This window comes from Sceloporus undulatus, chromosome 6, assembly GCF_019175285.1.
Source record: "Sceloporus undulatus isolate JIND9_A2432 ecotype Alabama chromosome 6, SceUnd_v1.1, whole genome shotgun sequence".
NCBI classification, from domain to species: Eukaryota; Metazoa; Chordata; class Lepidosauria; order Squamata; family Phrynosomatidae; genus Sceloporus; species Sceloporus undulatus.
Genome location: NC_056527.1, coordinates 157,253,222 through 157,267,030, shown reverse-complemented (window position 1 = coordinate 157,267,030; position 13,809 = coordinate 157,253,222). Strand labels below are relative to the sequence as shown.

General features: G+C 40.3%; 1 protein-coding gene across 3 annotated transcripts in view; it reads left to right on the top strand.

Moving 5' to 3' along the window:
• Positions 1-1,363: 1,363 nt before the first annotated feature.
• The window catches only part of TRIP4 (thyroid hormone receptor interactor 4), a 52,132-nt gene continuing 39,686 nt past the window's right edge, over positions 1,364-13,809 (top strand). For 2 of the 3 annotated variants that reach the window (XR_006104639.1, XM_042475140.1), the window contains exons 1-8: positions 1,378-1,477; positions 2,627-2,793; positions 3,645-3,781; positions 4,554-4,775; positions 6,553-6,631; positions 9,139-9,268; positions 10,978-11,193; positions 12,629-12,752. Coding sequence is in view for 2 of the 3 variants with exons in the window: in XM_042475140.1 (XP_042331074.1) it covers positions 1,383-1,477; positions 2,627-2,793; positions 3,645-3,781; positions 4,554-4,775; positions 6,553-6,631; positions 9,139-9,268; positions 10,978-11,193; positions 12,629-12,752 (1,170 nt within the window). In the remaining variant the exon portion in view is untranslated. Of the gene's footprint in view, positions 1,478-2,626; positions 2,794-3,644; positions 3,782-4,553; positions 4,776-6,552; positions 6,632-9,138; positions 9,269-10,977; positions 11,194-12,628; positions 12,753-13,809 lie in introns of all 3 variants that reach the window. The other variant, XM_042475139.1, reaches the window with a different exon arrangement.

Genomic DNA, 13,809 nt, shown 5'->3' with positions numbered 1-13,809 from the left:
TCTAGTTCTTTCATAGCTACTCTCCTCATTCATAGTCTTCTTATGATTTCTTGACTGCAGTTCCCACTCCGATCAATGTTTGATCCTAGGTATGAAATTATTCTAGACTATTATTCTACACTTATTGTAGATGTGAGTTTATCCTAGACGTATCCTAGATTTATTGTGGGCATGAAATTATTCTAGATCAATCCCAGATTTATTGTAGGTATGAGATTATTATAGACAATTATCCTAGATTTTTCTAGGTATGAGATTATTCTAGACATATCCCTAGACTTATTGTAAGTATATTATTCTAGACAATTATCCTAGATTGTAGGTATGAGATTATTCTAAATAATTACCCTAGATTTACTGTAGGTATGAAATTATTATAGGCAATTAGCCTAGATGTAGGTATGAGATTACCCTAGATTTATCCCATATTTATTGTAGGTATAAAATGATTCTAGACAATTATCCTAGATTTATTGTAGGAATAATGATGACCTATAAACCCCTAAATGGCTTGGGCCCAGGATATCTAAAGGACCGCCTCTCCCCGTATATGCCGTCCTGCACCCTCAGAACATCTGGGCAGCAACTCCTTAGGGTGCCAGGGGCTAGGCTGTCCTCCACTATGAGGAGGACATTCTCCATCACCGCCCCGGCCCTTTGGAACACGCTGCCCATAGAGCTCCGCTCGACTACCTCCCTGGCCCAATTTAGAAAGGACCTGAAAACCTTTCTTTTCCACCTTGCATTCCCCGATTAATGTCCAGTGGGCCTCCCTTCCTCTTCTGTGGCAAAGAGGATGGGATAACAGGGGTTTTATATTGTTGCTGTACTGTTATATTGTATTGTTTTTATTGGAATGTTTGATTGTATTTTATTATGATGTAAACCGCCCTGATCTGCGGAAGGGCGGTATAAAAATAATTAAAAAAAATATTATTCTAGATTTATCCCAGATTTATGGTAGGTATGAGATTATTCTAGACAATTACCCAAGATTTATTGTAGATATGATATTATTCTAGACAGTTGTCCTAGATTTAATGTAGGTATGAAATTATTCTATATTTATCTACACTTTCCCAGATTTATGTACATATAAGGTTATTAGTGGGCCCCTTTAAGGGATTTTGGACTTCATTTCCCAGAAGCCTCAGCCATGTTGGCCAATAGTCTGGGCTTCTGGGAGCTGGAGTCCAAAATCCCTTAAAGAGCACAGTTTGGGAACCACTATTCTTGACCATAATTACAGGCTTATTATGCCCGGAACTATTAACGCAGAGCTGTGTTGTGGAGCGGAACTCATTGAGCGTTGCACCCATTGGCTTTCTGCGAAGGTGCAGCCGCCTTTTCCTTCCCCCAGAAAGGCTGGACCAGGAAGCGAGATGGCTGCGGGTTTGGCAGCTGGGGAGCTGCTTTGCTGGTGTATGGAGCAGCTGCGTGGCAGCTTCGGGCTGGACGTCGGCGAAGAGCTTGTCCAGTGAGCCAGGGATGGAGAGGAGAGGGGAGGGGACTGCCAGGGCTCCATGCCATGGAATTCTGGGAGTTGTAGTTTTTCCCAAGAAGCAAGCCTGCTGCTGCAGCTGTTCTAGCATAGTAATTTGGCAGCCCTCTTGATGAAGTGCATTGGTTAACATTGAGAATTATGGTCCTGAAACATATATGGAGAGCAAAGGTTGTCAGGATGATGGGATTCATAATATCAAATTCTCTGCTTTGGAAACAGTTTTGGAAACGGCTCCTAACTTAAGATTCAAACCCAAATACCACATAGATAGACAGTTTGGAGACAGTGCAGCAAAACATATAGATGATTGATTGATTGATTGATGGGTAATCCACAAGGGATAGAGAAGTATGGCAGGCCATCCAATGGATATACAGGGGTGCAAATGTTTAATTCATATGTAACCGATAAAATGTGATTTGTAGTTTTCTTTGTTCAAGGAACTATAAAGGGCTGTTTCTTTGGGGGATCTGGGCTCCAGAAACTTGGACATATTTCTTTCTGGGGGACACTGCAGCTAAATAAACGATGGTGCGCTACAGACCACCCAAAAAAGGGTGGCCCCCCGGCACCTGTTTTTCTGCCAGAGGGAAGCCGCAGCCGCCAAACCGCGCAGTTTCTCACCGGTGGAAAAAGAACCCATAAAAAGTGGGTTTTTACGAAGCTGCAGTGGCAGCATAACAAATGCGCCACTGGGGCACTCGTTACGTAAGCGCAATGCGGTGCCGCGTGGCACTTATGTAACAATGGTGGAGCCCATGTATACAGGGCTCCACTGTTGTTACGCCCTCGTCAAGCATGAAGGTTGCGGGGCGCGTGGCACATGACAAGGGCGTCGTAAAGGCCTGTTTGTACTAGGCCTATGTTTCCTTTTCAATCATGACTCCTTGGTCTCTCTAAGGAAAAGAAATCCTGGTTAGTATTATTATTATTATTATTACTATTCTAGTGCCTTCTTATCTTGGCTAGTCCTCACACTGCTATTATGTTCATCACATTCTTACTGCACAAAACAGCTTTTCAAATGATGAAGTACCAAGAGATAATGGAGTGTTGCCTGTGTTTTGCCTTCTGAGTAAAGCACGTGTACAAGCTTTCCTTTTCCCCCCTATTCCTTTCTAGATATATCTTGTCTATTGAGGATGAAGAAGAGATTCGAGATTATGTTGCTGATCTAATCCAGGGGACAGATGGCAAGAAAAAGCAGTTTGTTGAAGAACTAGTAGCCAAGTTGCGAAAGCCCTGTCAGCCAGCTTCTGAACCTTTGCCACTGTATCGGAAAAGAGATGGTGAGTGGATGCAGAGACAGCGTTGTTAAGCCAAAAAACAGCTATTTCTCAGTCAAATAAGAACATTAAAAGAGTCATGCAAGATCAAATCAAAAGCCTGCTTTGCACCAAAACACAATGTAGAAATAATCCAGTTTGAGACCGCTTTAAGTTCCCTGGCTCAATGCTAGGGAATCCTGAAAATTGCAGTTTTGTGAGAGATTTAACCTTCTCTGTCAGAGCTCTGATGCCACAATAAACTACAATTCCCAGAGTCCTGTAGTGATGAGCCAGGACAGTTAAAGTGATCTTAAAGTGGATTATTTCTCCATTGTGTTTTGGGCCTTTGTTCACTTTTTGGGTTCTCACAGTGGTCAACCAAATGCCAGTGGGAGAACGATATAATTGCAAGTTGAAACTAATACTTTTAACTTTGACTTTGTACATGATTAATTTGTGCAATGTTGTGTTAATAAAAAAATATTTATTAGAGCATATTGATCTCAATCATTCCTGGTACCCACAACATAAGGTACCCATGTAAAGAGAGTGTTTAATTTTGAGATTACCAATACTTCTATCATTATTTCTGGAGTTTAAATAACCGTTATGAGAGATATAAAGCTGCTATAATTCTCTGATGGTGTCTCCACTGTCTTTTTAATGTCTAAATGCAATAATGCAAAATGGTTGTGAGCTAATTTTTGCTAACAGCTAGAGATATGATGCAGAGATAGAACTGTAATCAATACAGGGATGTCATGTTATATCCTGTGTTTCCTTGGATGTTACAAGTAGAAAGGAGGAAGTGAAGCCCGAATTGCAAGCAGCTATTGACCTTTTTTTCTTATATTGTATATAAAAAACTTAAGATACTTCAGAACTTCCTCGCCCAGGAGACCAGGCCAAGAAAGGAAGACGCAAAGGGAGAAACAAATTGGAAGCACCTGTTTATGTAGAAGCTGAACAGCCTATAGAAGAAGTAAAAACACCGCTTGATTTAGCCAAGGTAGGTATGCTTGTTGTCCTCTATTGGGATACAGAATTGACAAGGGTCTAAAACACTGCAGAAACAATCCAGTTTGAGACTACTTTAACTGCCCTGACTTAGTGCTAGGGAATTCTGGAAGCTGTAGTTTTGTGAGACATTTAACCTTCTCTGTCAGAGAGCTCTGGTGCCACAATAAACTACAATTCCCAGGATTTCCTAGACTGAACCAGGGCAATTAAAGCTGTCTCAAACTGGGTTATTTCTGCAATGTGTTTTTGACCAAGGACAAGGTTACTTATATCAACAAATCATAAGGGCAAAACGAGACATGGGATATCATGGGATTTCCATAGATGTTGCTCTTGCATATCCTTATCCCAGCAGAAGCATATATGTAAGAGTGCTCTATAATCCAGATAATGATATTTATTGTTTACACACCAGATAGCGTGGTTTATATGAACATTGCTTTGGACCATAATGATAGCAGCTTTCTTGGAAACAGAGGCAGTTGAAAGTTCACTCGAGCAGGGTGAAAAAGCTTTTTTCAAAGCCTCTTGAAGATGAAGGGTATGGCTATGCAGCTGAATTCTTCAGAAGCTGCTGTACAGCTGCTTTATGCATATATGTTCAGATATTTTGGATTACAGTGTGGCACTGATTAGGGTAAAGGGAGCTGTAGTCCAGCACATTTGTAGGGCATTAAGTTGAGAAAAGCTGCAGTAGATTTTTATTTTTAGTGTTTTTCTGAAAACATTTTATTTCCTTCTCCCCATACCCCTAAAATTAGACCCACGAGTTAAACAACAACAGCTCCTCCTCCAAGAAAAAGGCAAAATACGTCAACTTGTACACAAAGGAAGGCCAGGACAAATTGGCAGTCATGCTTCCAGGACGCCACCCTTGCGAGTGTCTAGCTCAAAAGCACAAGCTCATCAACAACTGTCTCACCTGTGGTCGCATTGTTTGTGAACAAGAAGGCTCTGGCCCTTGCTTATTCTGTGGGACTCTGGTAAGATAATTTCTTATGTCTGTCTTGTTTAGGTGGACCTGATCTTGTTAAGGGTTGGGGTGTTTTCAAGTATTTCCTTGCTTCTCAGGGAAGAGGCAAGATCTTGTTCCGATTGTACGTTTAGACTGAAGTTTTCTGGGCTGTGTACAGGTAGCTATGACACATAATATCATAACAGAGTAATAAAATCACACAAAAAGGTAGGAACACTATTGCCCATAAAAAAGCCAAAGTAAAACCACTAGCAAAAATGGTGTAGAGCTTTAAAAGCACTGAAACAAATCTTAAATATTAAGATTTTTAAACTTTTAATTTAAATATTAACTCAAGCTGTTCAAATATGAGTCTTTCCCCAAACAGGGAGCTGCTTCTTTTTTACCAGGGTGACTGATGTTGGACTTCATTATCACATTTTTATCTAAACAAGGGGAGGAGTTTTGTGTATACGGCCCTTGGGGCAGTCCTGTGTCCTTTGGCTCCCTGGACTCTCACACACAGACCTTTCCAAACTGATGGTTAAAAAGAAAACCCAGCAGAAAAAAGTACTTTTTTGCAACCAAAAAGAGTCTCTGGGGTATTCCAACCATGTAGGAGAAATGCTTTTATCCCTAAACTAGTTTACTTTTTATTTGTCACTTTCCTTGATCAAAAATGTGGCAGCATACTGGGCTTGCACAGGATCAGGTGGTGCTGAAAATGCCCCTCTCACCCTCAGTATTACACCCTTGTATTAAACATACCCAGTTCACACATGTTTATTTATTATAGACCCAATATTTTGATTTTAAAGATTACAAAGACTATTTGATGCAGTTTGTTCTGGGTGCTTACTGAGTCTGTCATTATTGTAAGACACATTTCGGGACCCTAATTGATATGAAAGGCATGCTTTAAAAATAAACTGAACTCCCAGCACTGGTGCAGGATTGCTAGCAGGAAAAGTGAAACAAATTTTATCTTGAGCTTTTATATCATATTAACATATCACTAAGGGGAATAATTATGTATTTACTGTGAGAGAGGTCCAAAGCACAATGATAAAACATGGATTTTAGCATGTAGAAAATTCTAATTTAATTTTCTGGAAATGGAGGGGGATACTTAAAAACAGAGGAGTCAGGATGGCTGCCTATAAGGAATGCTGTAATAGCCAATTTCCTGTATTGGCAAGGAGGTGGATCAAGTGATGTCAGAATGATTCCAAATCTATGATAATGTGACTAATACCTGCTCAGTATTGTCTACAGTACTGTCTGCAACCCTGGGAGTTACTGGCAGTTGTCTACACTTTCCAGTCATTGTAGACAATACTGAACAGGAGTCAGTCACAGAATCATAGATTTGGAATCGTTCTCAGACATCACTAGGTCCACCTTCTCCTCAATACAGGAAATGGACTATTACAGCATTCCTTATAGGCAGCCATCCTGACTCTGTTTTTAAATGTCTAATGAAGGGAGAGTCTACCACCTTCTGAGGGAGTGTATTCCATTGGTCAACATCTCATACTGTAGATGCATTCTTCCTGATGTGCATTTTACATCCTCTTTCTTCTAACTTCATTTCAAGTATTGGGCGCTGAGGTAACAAAAATATTTTCCCCATCATCTGTGTGATGCCATTAAAGTATGGAGGAAGGATTACTGCCATTTATTCTTCTCTTCTCTAGGCTAAACAAACCTAATTCCTTTGATCTTTTTAAACATCAGGCCCAGCTTTAGCCCATTTATCTTCCTGCATAGAGAGAGAAATATTGTAGATCTTCCCTTTCTTTAAGGTATGCACCAAAGAAGAACAGGATGTCCTGCAACGAGATTCCAATAAGAGCCAGAAGCTACTGAAGAAGCTCTTGGCAGGTGGGTATTTTCTTGCAGGAGGTTTTTCTACACAGACCTTTTTGTAGGGCCAGTGTTAAAGTTACAGGCTCTTTTAAGTTTCAAAGGAAATGATTCACTTAGAATAAATGTGGGTTACGGTTTTTGTACTGGTCACTAAAAGTATCCTGTCTGTAAGCTTTCTAAAACATTACCTCAGGCTTGATACATACATAGCTTGAGTTGGTGGTGTATTGCATTGGTAGCATTTCTGACTGGTTGTTATCACTTCCCTTCTTCTCTGAGACCAACTTTTTAAACAGAATTTGCTAACAGGGACCTTTGCAACCAACATATTGCTTTAGTTGGAGCAGGATTTGTGGAAATGTGCTCATTTTATGTTCTGTAACTCATGATGAGTTGTTTTTTATCCATGATTTGGAATTTATCCACAATTTCCTTGGGTTTTGTATGTGTTCATTGGGGTACAATCAAAGTGAAGACCAAAGTGTGGCTGCCAGAGGTTAGGAGAGCATTATTAATTAGCATTTCTTAGGAAAGGAGATATGCAACTGGAAGAATAACCAAAACAGTCTGGTAGGTTGTAATCAACCTATGGGTAATGATTTAGTTTTCTGAGAGTACCTACTGCCTGGCTTGAAAATATTCCCCCTCTAAAAAAATACAAAAAACAAACCTTGGTTTTGCCATTTTATAGAAGGGACACCATTTTACTATCCCACTGTATATAATAGGACTTGAACATCCACAGATTTTGGTATCCACAGGGGGTCCTGAAACCAAACAATAGCAGATACCAGGACCCATTCCTTCCTTCACTTAGATCTGCAAGTTCTATTAAGATCAACAGGGTCTACTTTCACATAAATGAGTATGGGTTGCAGCCTTAAACACTCTTTGGCTAAAAGGTCTTAAGGAGGAAAAAAGTAGACTATGGGCCTGAACAGACAGGACAAAATAAACCTGTTTCAAGTCTCTTTGAAGGTATGCTGTTTAAATGATGCATGCTCCTAAGAGGCCAGAAGCCTTGCCAAAGCCACGTTCCAGTCCTAATGACTGGAACACTACTTTGGTGCAGTTTCTGGCCTCTTAAGATGCGTATGGGGCTTTCTAGACGGCCCTTTGGGACGTCCGGAGGACGTCCCATTTTAAAAAAGGGGCGTCTCTTTTAGACGCCCCATGGCCTATTACGGACTCCGTCCGTACAAGATGGCGGCGCCCTTTCTACATGGGCGCCGCCATCTTTGCGTAGCGGACGCTTAGCGTCCAGACGCGTTGCGCCGCTGCTGACGTAGCGAGTGCGCCCCTGGCGCCTCGCTACGTCGCAAACGCGACGCCAAAAGAAGCTCCATTTTGGAGCTTCTTTTTTCGGTCCGCGCGGGAGTCGGGCCGTTTGAAGGCTCCGGCTCCCCCGCGGACCTTCTGGCGGCGGCGCCAGACCGCTGCAAAGCGGCGGTCTGTACCCCGCCTATGTCAGTTAAACAGCATACTTCCACAGAGACCCGAAGCAGCTTTATTTTGGCCTGTCTGTTCAGGCCCTGTGAAAGTATGGATGATGTCAGCTGTAGGTTTAGAACTGATCCTGCAGTTTCAGCAGTAATAAATTTAGGGCAATAATTTCAAAAAGAAACTATTGCAGGATCAGTTCAGTTCATTATTATTGATTAATCATTTACAAAATGTCAAGAAAAAGAGTTAAAATACAAAACCAGATAATAAATAACATTAAATACATTAGATTTCTGCAACATAATCAATTGTGTTCAGCTTTGTAAAATTTATTCGTGACTCAGTTAACACCAATAAAAATTTGTTAACTCTGCTCACTATCTTGATTTTATTATTGAAAGGCAAAAAAAACCCAAAAAACAAAAATACCCTATCTTGCAGTACTTTTTCAGCAAGATATTTGTCCCTTGTGGATGGCGGGCATGCAAACAGATTATATAAACCTCTGTGTGTAGAACTAGCAGCAAAAAAAACTGCTCAGAAACGAACCCAAGGGCTTGGATCAGAAGAAGTTGGATCAGAAGAGAGATGGCATTTCCTCAGTTAATGTCAGTGTCATCTCTGCCAACCCATTATTGGCACCTGTATTTTTGCTTTTACAGGATTAAAGTGGGATTCGTTTTTTTAATATGAGCAGCCATATCATTTATACAAACACTTATCGCTGAATGTGTACCCATGCTAGTCTGTTGCTGCAAAAACAGCAGAGCTCTCAATATTTTAATTTCCCTTTCAATTTATTGTCTGCTTTCTCACCGTTTACTTTACATACCTGAAATTCTGCATAATATTCCATGCATCTGATGAAGTCTGGTGTCTGAAAAAAATCCATGTGATCTCATGGAACAGTAATCCTATTAGTCTTTCCAGTGCCACAGCACTCTTTTTTTTAAAGTTGTCACTTATGGATCCTAAAATGCCATTACTATTTGGTGGGTGTATGCAGCCTGTTCTAATGGAGGTAGCTGTATAAATTGATACATGGAGTGCAAGTAGTTATGAACTCCTCTGAATCTCAGGTGGTGAAAATTATGGGAAAGTGGATATAAGTGGCAAGGACCTACTTCCTTGTCAGGAGGCTCGATACAAAGCTGGGCTGGAGATGGCTGTGAAACACAAGGACAAGCTGCTGGAATATGACCAAACAAGGTATGTGAGAGAGTGGATTAGACATGTCTTTAGAGCCAAGTTGATGATGAATATCTACCCACCTTCAGTATAGGCAATCTACTTGACAACCCAATGCTGAAGCATTGGGGTTAATTTCCATGGTTAGTGTTTGAAGTTTCCATGCATGGCTCCTTAGGCTTTTTATTGTACTTCCCATTTAAAACCTTCTCATGCATGCATGCTTTAGTTTTGGCTTGGCTGATTGCTTTTGTCAGAGAATCTGGGTAGACTGTACTTAAATTTGTCCTATAAGAAATTCTGGTTGCTTGAAATGAAGCTGATATCCTGACCTTACTCTGCTTCCAAAGCTCAATTTTAACAATGTGTAAAATGCAGTGTTTGCATCATTAATTTGATAACACTCTTGATTTGTGAGTAGCTAAAAGTGTTGTCATATTCCTGGAACAGAATTGTCAGGCATTCATGGACTTCACATGTTAATGAGGTATTATGTAAAACTATGCTAATAATAATTCCAAAAGGAACTTAGAAAAAATACTACTTACAGTGCATTGACTGCCAGCGGTAAATGACTATACTGCTTAACGCTGGGATGGTTTTACATCCGTTGTTTTTTTTAAAATAAGAAATAGGGTTGTTTTTTTAAAAAAAAGTCGTGAAAGGTGGGAGTAACAGTTATTGGTGACCTGTTGTTGATCCAAGGTAGGGCTTCCACTTGTTGACTCTGAAGAGCATCTGTCTCCTGCATGATAAGAGGAAGTGTGTTGGAAAAGTCAAATCTGTTGAGCATTTTACCAAGGGCTGATATGAAAAAACACATGAGCTCTGTTAAATAAAATCTGCACTCCAAACTGATTTTCAATCATTTATCTCACTTTCTGTAACAACTAGGGGTGATGTCCCAATTAGATTACTGTAAAGCATTCTGTTTGGGGCTGCCCTTGAAGGTAACTTCAGAGTTAGAACTAGTGAAAAATACAGCAAGCGAATCACTAACTGGACCATCATATAGAAATCACATAACATGGTTTAAAATTAATTGCACTGGCTGCCAATACACTTCTAGTCTGAATTCAAGGTGCTTGTAATGCCATTTTAAATTCTGAAACAGCTTTGAACCAAAGTAGTTGAAGGAGTGTCTCCCAATTGTGTTTGAGTTGAGATTCTGTTGGAAGAACCCTATTCTTCCACCACAGGGAACAATGCACTGTGGAAGGGGGTCTCCTCAGCTGTGTTATCCTAACTGTGGAATACCCTTTCCTTGAATGGCTGATTAACAGTGACCTAGGCTTCTATTTTGGTGTTTGTTGTTAAAGTCTTGGGCTGTAATGATTGCATCTGATTCATATGTGTACATTGTTTTAAAATGTTTTAACTTGTGTAACATGGTCACATATTTTAATACATTTTAGACTGTTTAAATTATCTTTTATTATTAAAAATAACAAAATTGCTTTCAATTCAGAGGGAGGTAAACATTTAAATAAATAAATACCACATCCTGCTATGAGAGAAACTATAGCTTTTGTAGAAATCCTACAAGAGGGATTCAGGTGACACATGATGGGAAATAACTTTTCTTGAAACCTTAGAGAGCCATTGCCAGACAAAATAGACATACTAGGCTAGGTGGACCAATAATTTGATCTGGAGATGGAAGATATCCTCCATACTGACACAGTATTTCCTGCCGCCATCTGGGGGCCATGTTCTCTTTCAATTTCCAGTGTACGCAGAACTCAGGTGATTGATGATGAGTCAGACTACTTTGCTGTTGACTCCAACCAATGGCTTTCAAAGCAAGAGAGAGAGGCATTGGAAAAGAGAGAGAAGGAGCTACGAGAACTCCGGCATGCTTCACGACTATCCAAGAAGATCACCATTGACTTTGCTGGACGGCAGATCCTGGAAGAGCAGGACAGCATGGCGGAATATCACAGCAAGTGAGTGTCTTTGGCACTGTGGGAAGGGCAGTAGTTTCAGAATTATGACAAGATAGAAAAGCACACCGGGCAAACAGTTGTCTCCTTTTTGAGTGGAAGTGGGTGTGTTATTTGAAGTCTGATATTTTCTCCTGCTTCTCTCCTTGCCCAATTTTTGACAGCAGCGGGAAGGAAGCTTCCAAGCATCTAGTTCACTCTTACTATTTATGTCCTTCTCACTTCTCTTTTCTGTACTCTGACACTGCAGTCAACTAAACTGACAATACCAATAAGAGCAGAGTATATTTGGAGCAGAAACGGATAGGGCTCTTATGATGCTGTTGGGATCTTGCCAAATACCTGATCATAAAAGTGCATTATTAACTGTGTGGGTTTCAGTGTGAAATATAAGACTGGAATTGACTTGCTAGTATCTGTATACCAGATAGGCGTAATTTGCCTCATTTCCTTTGGGTCTCTTGAATTAGGCCATGCTCTGTGTAGTCAGACTTAATGTTCCAACCACAGAAATCTCATGAGCACTGCCTGATGTTGTCTGCCCCCAGACCATCTCTGTTCATTGTCAGAAACCAGGGTAAACAGACTTTATTAAGCCTTTTCAGAAGCAGACTCACTCACTTCATGAGTTTGTCTCCTGTCAACTCACTCTATTATGACATAGCACTTCTGTTGCGGAGTTCTGTGAAACTTGGATAACTACAGCTCTGCACTGGAACTCCAACTGTAAGGATTAAAATGGGTTTGAGAGGGGAACCATGTCTTGAACTTAGCAAAGAAAAAGCATAAGTTGTGCAAATGTGGTTTCCTACTACTTAAATTTAACTTAAGAAAATAACACTAGATATTTTACAGTTTTATAGTTCTAGTTTGCGGTTGACTTACAATTTACTCTGCCACATTTCTACTTCAAAGAATGCTTCTGTGACCATATTATATTTTTCCTATATTGTTTTTAGGTATTGTAACCCACCTCAAACAGTTTGTCTTGGAGTGGAAAGGCAAAATGAAAATTCTGATAATAAATAAATAATACACATTAACTGGGGTGTTTTTTAGGATGTTATTCTTAAATAATGCATTTTGGAGGTCATATACGTTTAATGAATATACAGTGCGCTCTTGCCTTATGCAGGGATCCGTTCCAGAACCCTTCACATAAGGCAAATAGTGCATATGCTTGAGCCCCACTGAAAATAATGGGGCTTGCGATGACGTGCGGCGCACGTGCACCATTGCAACATCTGTCGTGCGGCTTTCAGTAAAAGGCACCTGTATTTTCCAGTTTATAAGAGCACAGATAGTATTTCTTAGTGACGTTTTACATAACAATGTAGGTGAGAGGAGCCTGTAAAATAATTTTCCAACTGAAGAGGTAGCAGTGGATAAGGTGAGATTTTACAGGGAGAAATATAAAACTGTTTGATTGTCCTTGCAGACTGGATGAAACAGTGGAAGCTATTAACAGAGGTGCCTTGACCAAGCCAAAGCAGAGCCCTGATGGGAAAAATAAGGACCCTGGAGTGCTGGTGAATCCAAATCTGCTCCAGCCAGCCCCTGTGGTCAGTACTCTCTTCCCCTTCCCTTTGACAAAATTCTAAATCATAAGTGGACGATTTGTGTCCTTCTAGATGTTTCTGCACTACAAATCCCATGATCTTTCACATTTGCCTTTGTTGACTATGGTTGATCGGAGATGCAGTCTGACAACATCAGAAGGGCCTATAGTTGCCTATTGTGTTGCATTTTTCGTTTTAATAGATTATAAGAGGGGAGAGGTGGAAGTTCAGTTATGCTTTTTAAGTTCATCCGGTATGCTTTTTAAGCTCACTATCGTGACTTTGCTTTTCCATCCCATCCAGATACCTGCTTCCGTTTCTCCAAGTTCTCCTGACACACATATTGAGACCCTGCTGTTCTTGCCATTTTTATTTCTTCCATCCTCTTCTACTGGGTCCAGTAATTGGGAAAGGATAAGATGTAATGTTAATGTTTATTTGTGTGCTACTTTTGGGCTAAAGAGTCCCAAAGCTGCATCCAACAATTAAAAATATATTAAACTTTAACATAATTAAAACTGAACTCAATCAAATGATAGCAGTGACAACTAACAATTAAAGCAGGTAACGATGAATACCGCAGAGCACTTCTTTTAAGAGCCTAAATTATTTATGCAAATTAAATATAATTTCTTGGAGTTCTTTTCATTTCCTTGAGCTCTCTGGGAGTCTCATGTGATTCTGTAGCAGACGTGGACAACTTCTTTTCTTTCCAGATCAGTATGCCATACAATGTAATCTGCTAGTCTTGAATGGAGGCCCAGCAGGTATCTTCCCCCACTCCACCCATCTCTCTTGATCAGGGAGAGGGGAAAATGTTCCTCCAATAACTTTTAATGGCTCTGCAGCACATCAACATTTAAAAAATATCCCAAGAAATTTGTTTCGTGAATCATCACTTCTGGGAAACCATCAAGTGATGTTATGCTGTGGAGTGGAGTGTGGCCTTCCAGGGAAGTTCAGAGGGCTCCAGATTCAGTGCTGAAGTCTGAGGTTCTCCACCCCTGCATTATAGCATATCTAGTATTTTAGAAGTAGATTTTATGGGAAGTCCCCTAAG